General features: G+C 34.2%; 1 protein-coding gene across 8 annotated transcripts in view; it reads left to right on the forward strand.

Annotated features, from left to right (window-relative positions):
- The window catches only part of LOC139778602 (secretin receptor), a 44157-nt gene that overhangs the window by 15415 nt on the left and 15617 nt on the right, over window positions 1-13125 (forward strand). For all 8 annotated transcript variants that reach the window (XM_071716634.1, XM_071716625.1, XM_071716626.1 and 5 more), the window contains one exon: window positions 9043-9137. In XM_071716634.1, the coding sequence (XP_071572735.1) occupies window positions 9123-9137 (15 nt within the window). In that variant the 5' untranslated portion in view covers window positions 9043-9122. The remainder of the gene's footprint in view (window positions 1-9042; window positions 9138-13125) is intronic.

Here is a 13125-nt window from a genome sequence, read left to right on the forward strand (position 1 = left end):
TAACATCAATCCAAGACATCAATAAATAGATCTTTTTAAACCCTACAACTTTTGTCTAAGTTATTTTTTTATAAAACTTATATTTTTCGAAATATTTCGCCGTCCCGGAACTTTTCGGACACACTGTATGAATCATCCTATATCACGTTGAAATTTATTCAGTCATAGAGAATGATATACTTCTAGCCTCTCAGCACTATCCTGAGGGATCTATCCGACGCGACCAACCTACCTGGGGAGTTCTCAGTAGAAAAGGGCGTTGGGCGCTTCTTAAACCCTCACATAAGGTTCCTCTGGTAAATTATGACATGATGTCGAGATTTAATAAATAATAAATAGCAGCCACCCCTGTGAGGCGCCTACCACTGTCGAGAAAATTTGGATCTTACATCTCCCATTATATTCGGCAATTTCGTGTAATAACGATCGAAATAAGATTCGACGGCCTTGCCATTTTTTTAATAACAGAACGTACGTTACATGGTTGACGAAGGCCATGGCCAGAATTAGTGCCGAATAAGCTTATACTTTATCGTTTATCCGATAGCTGGAAATTGATCTTTTTTTAATCGGTTCAACTTTCATCCGTCCTTGCGAGCCATTTTTATTGGCGAAATAGGCATTAAAACTAGGAGCAATTAATTTGCCAGTCGAGAGAAACTTGTTCTGAGTGCTCGGTTGGTCGAATATATAGTCTTAAATCGCTCCTTAGATGAAAGTGATTGTTATCACTTACTCTGAGATTGTTAGTTGCCAATTAAGTCGCAACTTTATGCTTCGAACGCGTCCTCCCTCGTTTCCTTTTCTCATTTCTGTCATCGACATTATTCAACTCGCAAAACGTTGTGTTTATCTTTTGTCTGGAAGTTTGTCTTCCTCTACTTAGTTTGCTGTAAAGATTTCTCTTGATGCTTTTGCTAAGCTAGACTAAATAATTGTTTTTGTGAATCGCGTTGGACAATAACAAATATTCTACAAGGATTTCAACGAGACACGGAATCTTTTTCTTCCCGCAATAAACGATTAAAAGTAGACTTGCATATATGTATTTGTATGCGGTATGCATGGCTTATTTAACTTTTCGACTCCCAAACGAGCCTCCTTTCGCCTCATATAAATGATTTTTTTAGAATAATTCTGCAGAAAATTTTCATAATTTTTGTGGATTAATCTAATTTATTTTTAAGTTATAAGCTTTTATTTCAGACAAATGCATAATATATACAATTTTCAAGAAGATGTAGCTTATTTACTAGGGGCGAGCCATTCATCCTATTTGGGAATTTGTCTCGGAAATCAGCATGGGAGTCGAAAGGTTAAAAATTACGAAATTTAGATAATGATAGAAACCATTATATAATAATTATTTCATATTCCTTATTATTCAAAAAGTGGAATAATTTTTTATCGATATGAGACATCACCATTAGATAAATATTTTTCAGTCATGAATGAAAATAAATTCCACGGGGACACAGATTCAGGAAGAGATTTCCAAGTTCTATAAATAACCGCACGACATCACGGTAACTATCCGCATAATTACGATTAGATTACAGTTAGACGACCTCGCGGTTCTTAAAATAACTACGTTTAACGAGCTTGCTTTATGAGAAAGCACCTGAAAGGGCGGTTTGTCGTTAACAAATCTAGCGTCTCGTGGGCGCTGAGATTGACGAAGACTCGAAAGTTTAAACTAGGCGTGTCTCGTCCCGAAATCATATTACCTTCCGTCGCGAAACGAGGATAGGTGTGTCGACGACGAGTATTATATTTGTCTCTGCTTCTCACTGCCAAGCGGAACAAATTACAGACAACATGCATTACCGCGTCCTTAAGAAAAGGCAGCGTATAACTTAAAGCAAATACGATGTCGCGTGTCACGTAATTATCATCTACCGTTCGTTGCGCCGCGCCGGCGCTTTCATCGAATTAAGATCAAAGTAATTTATCCAACATTAAGGTTATAAGTAAAGCATGAAGCTTGTTAGTTTAACAGGTTTAACTAGTACTAGACAGCTTCGTTATAAGTTGTGAAAGAAGATCAAGAAGGATTATAATCACGCGCACGTATTTATGTAAGATAAATGCAATAAGCAACGCGCTTTTGAAATTTTTATTTACAGTTATTAAAACGCCGCATTAAAAACATTAATCTTTTTCAAAAGTTAATTGAAGTCGCTATCGCAAACATCTCGTTGGCATCGTAGATAATTATTTTTTTACATCATTCAATGCCTTTGGGACGTATACTCTCGTAGTTTTCAGTTTCAAACGGAATTGAAATTCTGCAAGGCCCTTGAGAAATCGAGGAAGCGTTGGCAGAGCCATACACGAATTGCATTATCTTGGACAAGGTTCATAATCTGACCAGCCACCGCAATGTCCCAATTGGCTATTCGTACATTCGTTGCCGTGACCGTCTCATCTGTACGATTCGATCCTTATTATCTTTACAGTCGGCGAATCCTGCAACTGATTACACGCATCTATCTCAGAGCTTTATCTATTTGCGAGCGAGCGTATTCCGCAAACGCGTACGATACAAGCCGTCGAGGAACGTCGCAAATATTTCGCAGGCATTCAGAGTATCCGCAAGATATCCAGGCAATACGATGTGGATTTCTGAAGATAGAAAACATCTGATATGCATTCTTTGTCTGATGAAAAAAAGATCGGAACTGTCGGTTCTTGATTTTTATAACTGTCAGGTATATTTCAAAGTTATAAAATAGCTCAAAAGAAAACGTATTTTTTATGCCGAATGCTCTGAATTTTGATGAGATTCTTTGATCGACTTAGAATCAATCCGTTTTTATATAAATAATATTAGGGAAGAATTATGTTACTTTTATTTAATCATGCATTATGTACTTTTATTAATTACTTATATTTTTTCGCAATAACAATTTGCGGAATAATTACTGGACGTATCGCATTATAAAATATACACAGGGTGTTTTTTTAAGACTTCCCACTAACTACATAGCGTTATGTCTTATCAAAAATTGAGCCTATAAATATATGTGTATTCATATATCTATTTTTCAGATTTTACAATTTAGTTTTTATTTTTATATTCTTATATTTAGTTTATGTATGATGCATAAACTAGACATGAAACATGAAAAGAAGAAACGATAGCTACATTAATGTATGGGAATATGACGGGACGAAATTTTCTCAAGAATAAAGATACGAAATGCAACAAAAACCATTGATTTTATTTTGTTGTTCTTGAATAGCACATACATGTAAAAACGAAAGATTTTTCAATACTAAAATCAACGCTAAAGGCATTTTGAATATATCTCGGAAAGGTATACGCAAGTTACCTCGCAGATATATAACAGCACCTTAGAAAATATGGAAAGTTCCGTTCCTTCGCTCTTTCGGGGAAAAAGCATCTAATATTTTTTCTTTTTAACATATATATAAACGAGAACGCAGGCTGCTGTAAACAATATTGCCATGAGAAAAGTATTTCGAGCTGCAGCTAAAAGATCCAATTGTATAAAGCGAGTGTTTTCTGTGAAATATATATATATTGTTTCTAATAACGGACACAGATGTAACAATTTTAAATGCGCAGGAAATTAGTTTAGTTGATTATAATAATGATGTGTCAGAGCAAATGCCAAAATAATTTTATACATTTTTGCAATGTTCAATTATTATTTAGTTAATAATAAAGGATTATATAATAATGCTACATGATACATTAAGAGAAATAAAAGTTTTTTATCTACAAGTTTCTTGCCAACATGACACACCTTTCTACATATATATTTACATCTTTTCTATATATTTATATTTCGTCATTTACAAAATTCCAAAAAAAATCTATTAAAGCGTAATTCAAAATACATCCATGAGTAGCAACAATGGTATTGATTTATCAGAACTATAACGTTTGCATATTACAATTGAAAAAGCAACATTTCAATAACGAACAGCAGACAGTGAGAGAAACAACTTGTTGGACATTGTAAAGCTCAGTCGTGTATCATGAATCCATTTGCAGAAATACCCGCCGATATCAATCAATCGGAGTATGACGAGCAGCGCACGGGCAGAGCGTAAAATCGCAAATAAATATCCACTTATCCGGCGGATTTGCTACGAGTGGATTCGCGAAGCCGCGAACGGGCCACACTTCTGGGCTTTCGTCGCGTGACACGATCCGAAATAGGCCACCGGGTATGTGTACCAACGGGCAGGGGCAAGTTGAAACGATCCCGCGGGCGTCCTTAAACCCTTAAACCCACCACACACAATCTTCTCTAATACCATGGTAAGGGGTACTTTTCCCCTCAGTATTTTTTTCCAGTAAATTGGTACACCAATAATTGACGTCAGAAGTTCTCGTTTGCGTCACGCATTTTGAGAGACTAAACGAGAAACAGAAAATCCGCTTAACGAACGATATCATGCGGAACACTACCTTATACAAATTGCGCGGAAAAGCAAGTAAAAAGCTCGGTAATTAAAGAAACTTCGGGAAAAATGAGGTTTTAGCGTTTCGCTAGGGTATGTGTTAGTAAATCCGCAATTAAACTACTGATCTTGGAAACTGGCTAATGCAAATTTAAGAACTCCGTAGCAATTATTGCTCCTTCAGTCATCTCTCTATCTAGCGCGCTAGATGCTGAAGTCAGAGTCATATGTAAGTTACGGAAGCTTTATTGGTCTGTTCTTTTTCGCTGCAGTTGATCTGCACTAGTGCAATAAGTTAGAATAAAACAAATATATTTTCTTTTATTCTAACTCTAACTTATTGTACTAGTTCAGAAGTGCAGCGTAAAAGAACAGACCATAGATATATAAAAACATCTCTGTCATGTCTTAGGCGGGATTGACTTAAACGTCATGCATTCAACTCGCGAAATCTTGTTTCGCAAATCTTGTGTTGCATAGACGTGACGTCAATACTTGTGTGGGAAAGATTACTAATGTACCGCGGCAAAAACATGAAAGCTCAGAATCTCTTTGTGCCGTACATAATACAAATGAGCGACGCTATTCTTCATCTCAAATAGAATATTCAATCTACCGAATTGATGTGAAACTAACAACTTTCATAAGACAAGAATAGAAGATACTGTCAACGATAAATCGGAGTAAATTTTTATTTTGCTATCTATAATGCATATATATATTTTTCCACGCATTAATATTTGTAATTTCTCGTATTTCTTATCATTAATTAATAATGAGTCTCCTTGAATAGTATGGAAAATATCTTTCTCAAATAGAACTGTGGATTTGTCGAGAGCTTTTTAATTTTGCACATTAAAATGGAAATCTATTTTCTAAATTCATCTGTTCAAAATGAAATATTTATTTCATGAAATATTTGTTTCCAAATTAACGCAAGCTCTTTACTCGCATTATCGAAGTCATCCATCTTTTTTTTCGCGATAAAATTTTAATAAAATTCCTATTGCTATAACTTTCATTTTCTCTCAGCGTTCCGAACATTTTGACATCACAATGTGTCCTCTTATTACTCTTGCATCAGATGATACAGCGCTATTTTCCGTATATTGCGTTCGAACCGGCGAACCGCAAAAGCGGACTACAATGGAATACATTCTTCTCGTCTTCTGATAAACCGAACTTCACATTTAATGTAAATATGTGTGCGTTACTATTACATACAAAATTATCTAGAAGCTCTTCTTTAAAATATTCTTTTTATTTATGTAATTTAAAAAGACACATTCTCTCTGATCATCTTTATACGATATATTTTTCCATTGATATGATAATATATTAATATTAAATTTTTTTATTATTTTCTTAATCTGCAAAATATTTTTCCAACTACAAGAACAGCGATAATAAAGATTCATTATAGAGTATGAAATTGATGCGTACGTGTGTTTAAAAACTAAAATGATTCTATTAAACTGCATCTTGACGTCTTTGTCGTCAAAGGAAAAGAAATCCTCTCTTTATCACGAGAGAAATCGACACTTTTATGCAAATTAAATAAAGTGCAAAGCGGGTGAAATACCAAGTATTTAACAATTTGAAATAGGGCACAAGAAATATGGGATACAATTGAGATGGGCTGAGGATATCCTTAATCAACTGTCTGACCTTTAAACCAGAATCTCTCTACTCAGGGATTTTCAATCGTAACCCGGGGTAATCTTGCAACGCGAGAAATGTTATAATATCGTAAAGTTGATATCTTCTTTGTATTTATTTAAATGTGTAAGTATTTTCGATGTGTCGGAAGAGTGCATGAGATCTCTATACATCTCGTATACATTTTGATATGTCTCTTTTGGACTGCAATATTTATTTAAATGCAAATGCTACATTCGCTTACGCCACTTCTTCCGCTTCTCTATATTTGCTTCGCGAAATTATTCTGTAATAAATTTATAACTATGATATTCACAAAGAGCGATATCCTAGAACTAGCTGTAACTAAAAAGGTTCTCGTAAAGAAACTTGATATCGTTTTCGTCAACGAAACTTGGCTATAATTGAAAATAGCGCACTTTATATTTGTAATAGTGAAATAAAGAATAATCATTTTTAACATTTTTAATCCAAATAATTAGCCTCTTTCAGCATAAGAAATCTATGTTACGCAAAAAAAACATATCTATAGATATTGAAAATAAAAAAAGAAAATGTAAATTTTAGCTTGAATTGATCTTTTGCTTGAGATACCGTTTATGAAAAACATGCGAGATCTCAATTTAAGCTCATTACGAGACTATGAATATAATTTCCGTGACGGTATAATTGACTTTCTAAGCGTCGTCCCGGCGGAGGGGCTTTCTCCTTAATTGTTTGACCATCCACGCTGTTGGCTTTATCATTATTCTACGTCCGCAAATTACGCCTGTATTAATCTAATCGAACACGTGCGCCATTGTTCTATATTTTCATTGCCGGGAGTTCTCGCGGAACGCCACTCGAATGCCTCCGGCAATCGAACACTCTCGAACACCTCTCCAGACTCTTGAAATCGCAATGCATGCTGATCTATTTCAATGGCAATCGTGCATTATGTTGCGTTGAAAGGCGCATCGATCGAGTAAACCAGTAAACGTGAAAAATACGCAGTGCATCTATCTGAATTTTTACCAAACGATGCAATTCTTTTTAGTCACATTTATGTATATGATGTGTATGTACATGAAGAAATTTTAATAGTTTTAAAAAGATCTATGCGAACGAAGAAATCACTATCATAGACTTTGTATGACGCCTTTATCCAAATTTATATTTTGTTTACTATACAATGGCAGAGCAATCAAATAATTTAATTAGATTTAATGCGATTTAAGCTTTATGTATGAGCTTCATGATTTATTCCTCGAGCTAACATTCTCGGCCTGCCGATAAATTTGATCTTGTCGAGCTTGACAAATTTGACACAATGGTTAACAATGTATCACGGAAATAACCAGTTCGAAGCATATGTAATCGATAATGCAACGTGTAACCAACGCTGCATGGCATATCCTTGATATTTAAATTCACCAGTCCGTTCGTGACATGGAATGAGTCCACAATCGTTGTTCGCGATCGTTGTTCACAAATGGTTTCTGCTTTTAATTGATGACTCTACTGATAACCTTGCGTTAATATATGTAAAGTTAGTATGCATTTATGCATACAAATAGCTGAAGACGCAATATGCCAACAATGTCAAATAATCCGTATTGCCAATAGATTCGCGAATGTAACTATGGTCGCATGTTACTCTGGCAAACTATTTGCGTTTAATATCAGTGTTCTAAAGTTTGCACGATATTCCTCTCACTCTGTCGCATTAAGTTGCATTACAATTTTATTGCTATAACTTAACACAAATTTTATAAATAAATTAAGCATGAATATAGAAATCATCTCCAGATGAACGTTTTATCTAACGTGACGCGCGATTTATTTTCTTTTCTTATAATTTATCTGCTTTCACGAACTATCAAACACGTGTCTATTACAAAGGTCGAATTGATACATACAGCAGTATGTATTACTATCCTGTAATGAATCCTTCGATATCCTTGACGACTCGTTCGCCGAACAAGTTGCGAAATTCCGTGGCTGTTGTCTTCGGTTTCCGATCGATCGCTAATGATTATCGTATCTGGATAATAGATTGAAGGGCGTAGTGTTACAAAAGAAGAAGAGGTGTTTGTGTGTTGTCTGACCTACTAATACACAATTAAAAGGCAAACAAGGGCGCGCCGGCCCATTCCAGATATCTCGTCGATACGAGATTTCGTTGATTAGCTCTCGTTTGATCGTTCATCAACTTAAACGGGCTATTACTTACTTACGTAATGAACTTTCGCATAACGTACAATCTACTCATAGAATAATAAGAAAGGATATAATAATCGAATAACACCATATAAGCTTACTTGATTGCTTCAATTTTCATAATAAGTTTTTACAATGAACTTGTTTCAACAGCATAAATATTAAATATTTTTTATTGATATTTTCAGCGTATCACACTTATCAAAAATATTATTGCTATTGTGCAGTTACATTTATATTAATTTTTGTTAATAAAAATACCGATGTGAAAGATTGCCTTTGTATAATGTGTCAATATTTATCAATTGAATCAGTTGGGTATCAGCAATTTCATGTAAAATCCTTTCATCAAAATATTGTCAAAGCTCTCGGTTGCAGATATTAAACTCGATAGTAACAGTCAATCCCCGTTTATTGCACAGAAGACTAAAGCCACGTCAAAGCGTTCCTTTACACATGACATAATCTATTGCACGTGCTTCTACATGCTTTCAGGTCATATATAATAAGCTTATTAATCACACAATATAATAATTAACGTTTCATTCAAAACTAATCATCGAAAAATTATCGCGTTTCGAAGTTATTAAAAATATTTGCGCAATGAAAAAAATGTTGCGAATTGACAGCGGCAACAACGATAGCCAACTATAAAAGGAAACCAGCGTCTTCCTTTCCCCTTTTTCACGATATCGGAGAATACTGGACAATATCGACGATTAATTAATGATGTGTGATATATTTCAGAACGGACTGTTCTGAGGGTCGGAAGAAGCGCAGCTGCGAGAAGAAAACTCACTCGGCGGACAATAATCCAAGAAAGCGCCATGGAAACGCATCACGTAAGTTATATCGAGTTATACATGTGATTGCATGCTCCAATAATTATAATATTTATATTTTGTAGAATAATTGTGGCTTTGTTAATTTTGTCATCAACCAGTGACGTTTATCTCTTCAAATTAAGAAAAAATATCAAATTATTTTATTACTGCTTTGTTATGTTATGTGATTTAATTTCAAACTTGTTATATAGTTTTATAGAATTAACTTGCGACCATGAGAATTTATTTCAAGAAAATGCACAAAACATATTAAATATTTTTTTGTTTTGTATACTTTCTATATATATTTAGCTTTTTTCTATATATAAACCTTTTTTTAAATATTATTTTCATAATATTCCATTAAATTATAAATCCGGAAAGTATAAAATTATAAATTTTTTGTCCCGCGCTGTACTTTATTAGTAATAATTAAACAACGATAATTCTGATGCTGGCTCCGCTAGAAAAAGAGGCAATCACGAATTTCGATCAAAAAAAATCTAGAAACAAATAACAGAACATTGATTCCGTCATCGTTTTCCGTCATTCGCAATCACGAGTAAACATTCTTAGTTTGCGTCTTTGCCATAACAAGAATCGCTATATTCTCGGTAATTCTTCCGATAAGAAACATTTGAAAGATTCTTACGAAAGAATTAAAGAAATACAAATGAGAATTGGAAAGTTTAAAAGAGATAGTAATGATTTTGTTGTTTGATAGTAGCAATCTTGACTTGTAACTCTTATTTGAATCTGCTTCTCTAATAAAAAATATGTAGGTATGTTATATGTATATGTATATATGGTACATTATATATTATATACAATAAAGCTCGAGTTACGTAAATATGTACTTGATGAACGCTAATCCACATCACGATCTTTCTGTTCGTTACCAACGTGAAATCTTATGGTTTGCATGAAATCTGCAAACCGGGAACATTTGTTGAATGTTTCTGCAGATATCTTTAAATCTTCGCAGAGATAATTTGCTAAATATGCGTTTATCGCAAACTATCAGCAAACGTTGGCCAACGTTTTCCTTGAAGTGTGCAGTAGAAAATATCAGAAGGGTCAGACGGATCATTTTACTTGTAGGCGGGCTCTCGGACGGCCTTTCACATGGCGCAACTATTAATTTCGTTTTCTGAAATACTCTTTGCTACAAGAATTCTAAGAACTTTCAACTTGGTACAATTTGGATTATCGAGGCATAAAAACTTGAAAGAAATAAGCTTCAAAAGACCATTCCTGTTCTCCGTTTCGTTTATTTTGAATTTTGATTTTTCAAAATATTTCCATTGAATAGTGATTTAATGTTCCAGTCCCATCTAATTTATTTAATTTCGAATACAAACTTTTATTCGGTTTCTGTAAGTTTTTTAAGTATATTCCGAATTTACATAAAAATTTACTTAGCTGACTATATTATATTTTACAGAAAACTTTTTTGTGTGAATCTTACTAATAATAAGAACATAGTATAAATAAAAAGATAGAACATAGTATAAATAAACTTGATTTTTTAATCTAATTGTAAATTATTCAGAAGCAAACTTAAAACGGAATTGCTATGTAAAAAGTGATCTATAACATTCAAAATATATAACATCGAACATCTTGTACATCTTAATAGAAAATCTCAAGACTAGAATTTTTGAAAAATTATCTTTTTTCTTCGAAATAAATTGTATTGCTTAAGAAAACTCATGTAGTAATTTTTAAATAAATTCTTTTGTCTGCAACATTATTTGCTGAAGATCGCTTAATCATCAAGATTACACAGTTATGCTATTATATATCTATTTCGCGAATAAAACGGTTTTATGTGACTCATCAAGAAAATTACATGCTAAGAAAACTTCAAGTGGTTTGTTGGCCGTAACAAGCATGCTATTTTCAACCTCGTTGCACTCTTGTTGCAGCTCACTCCGTTCTTCCGTTTAGTTTAGTCGAAAGTGCATTAGCGCGGAGCATTTGCAACGTAAATATTATTAATATTATTAGATTTAGTATCGATCCAGCGATACTAAATTACTGCATAATATACATTACTTGTCGAAATAGTTTTAGGTTTAACATCTAGGTATATATAGATTTATTTAATTATAATTTGTGCATTTAAAAGCTGGGAAAAATCATTACATTCCCGTAACTCATTTGAATTAATAATTCATATTTGTTCTTCTTTTGCTCGTTTAAAAAATATCTGAATCCCTGCGACTTTTAAATTTTTCTTTTATTCAAAAGACGGGGAAGAAACTGAAAAGTTCAAAAACCTCTTTTAAAACAAAGATCTTCTGTAAGTTGCTAAGTAGTAAGTTTGCCAAGTAAATTTTCCGGGTTTAAATTAAAAATTTACATGAAAATCTTACAGAAACCGAATAGAAACAATGCTTTTTTCATCGTATTGATATTGTCGGCTGCGTCGATGTTATTGTAGCATTCGCAAACTTTTGACACGAATGCTACTCTAGCGAGTTATTTCCGAGCTCATTCAGTGCGTTGCACGTGCATATAATGAATAGGTACATATAATCGCTTCTACCAAACGCTTAGTGAATCATGCTTATGAGAGCTTACGCAGAAGCTTTGCGCGAATAAATCATAAAATACTACCGTTTTTATTACGCACATCTCATAATTTTCCCACATACGTTTTCCCCGCGCATGAAAACATGTCCAGGCGCGCTTTTAAGTACCCTTTGCTATACCCGCAAAACTTGGCGCTTTTCGGCGAGGTCAAAGTGTAACTTTGTCGCGAGGGTTTGTCGATTTCATTTCTCTGACACTTCCTCTTCGCGACGGAGAAACTTCTCTCTCGAAGAATCGTGCGCTGATTTCGTGTCAGTCTGACCATGTCAACTAAGTAGACCGTTGACACATTTCAACACGGAAAATGCAGTGATGTGGAAGTTTAGAGTTATCCTGAGCAACCTACCTTTTCCAAGTTTTTAGTGCGTATAAATAAACAATCTCTTTCTTTCTCTCTCCCTCTCTCTCTCTCTTTTCTCGAAAAACTTTTCTTCAGAGTCATTTCTCATTTTGTTCTCATACTTTTGATACTTTAATCTCGTTACTTAATGGTTTCTATGTTGAATGAAAGTTATAATAGTAGATGGTAACTCAAAACCACCAAAGTATATTTGCTGTTCTAAAGGACTAGAAACACACGCGATGTTTTGCATACGATGTGCAGAGCTGTTTGTGTTATGCTTCGTACAGAAGATATTGCTTCATGCTACACTGAGAAAATTGCTGTGTGACACGCTATAAAAATTTTTGTGCAATATATTACGAAAATATTTTGTATCGCAAGTTTGCTAGAACAATCTTTGAAAGAAGCACTCGAAAAACATTTCAAGAATAATATTCTCGTACTCGTTCAAGAATATTCCGTATCTTCAGTTAGAATTTCAAAAATCTTTGTCTAATTGTGAGCTTATCGAATTTAAATGAATCTACATCGATATATAATAATTCGCGGATTATACATATAAAGCGGATATCTGAGCGGGCCAAATTGAACGTTAGAGAAACGATATCTCGCGCACGGAGATCGGCCACGAAGTATCAGCAATCGCTGTTATTGATGGCCGTCGTGTACCAAACGTTCTCGACATCGCGCTGACAAGTGTCCTCTCAGCAGGAAAAGGTCAAGTTCGAGCTCAAGCGAAATCCGGGTCTAATAGGGATGTTAGCCTTTCCTTGAATGACCGTTCATTTACTACCCCGAGTATTACTCTTGTATATACGGACCCTCGTTTACGTGATATGTGTTACAGAGATATACGAGGGTCTGTTTCCGCCTACTTGTAAGTTATATATAAGCAGGGAGAGTATGAGTATCTTTTCCGGGATAGAGTCGCACTCTGAAATGTCTTCGTTGCAATCGAACATTTCCTCCAAAGTGGTACATCGAACGGTGGTAGATAAAGAAATTTTCCTACAAGATATTCGCAAAAAAAATATAGAAGAGCAATACAGCTTAAGAATCTTATAA

The sequence above is a fragment of the Temnothorax nylanderi genome, unplaced genomic scaffold (assembly GCF_030848795.1).
Source record: "Temnothorax nylanderi isolate EJ_2023f unplaced genomic scaffold, tnyl_v1.0 TNYL_tig0189_pilon, whole genome shotgun sequence".
NCBI lineage: Eukaryota > Metazoa > Arthropoda > Insecta > Hymenoptera > Formicidae > Temnothorax > Temnothorax nylanderi.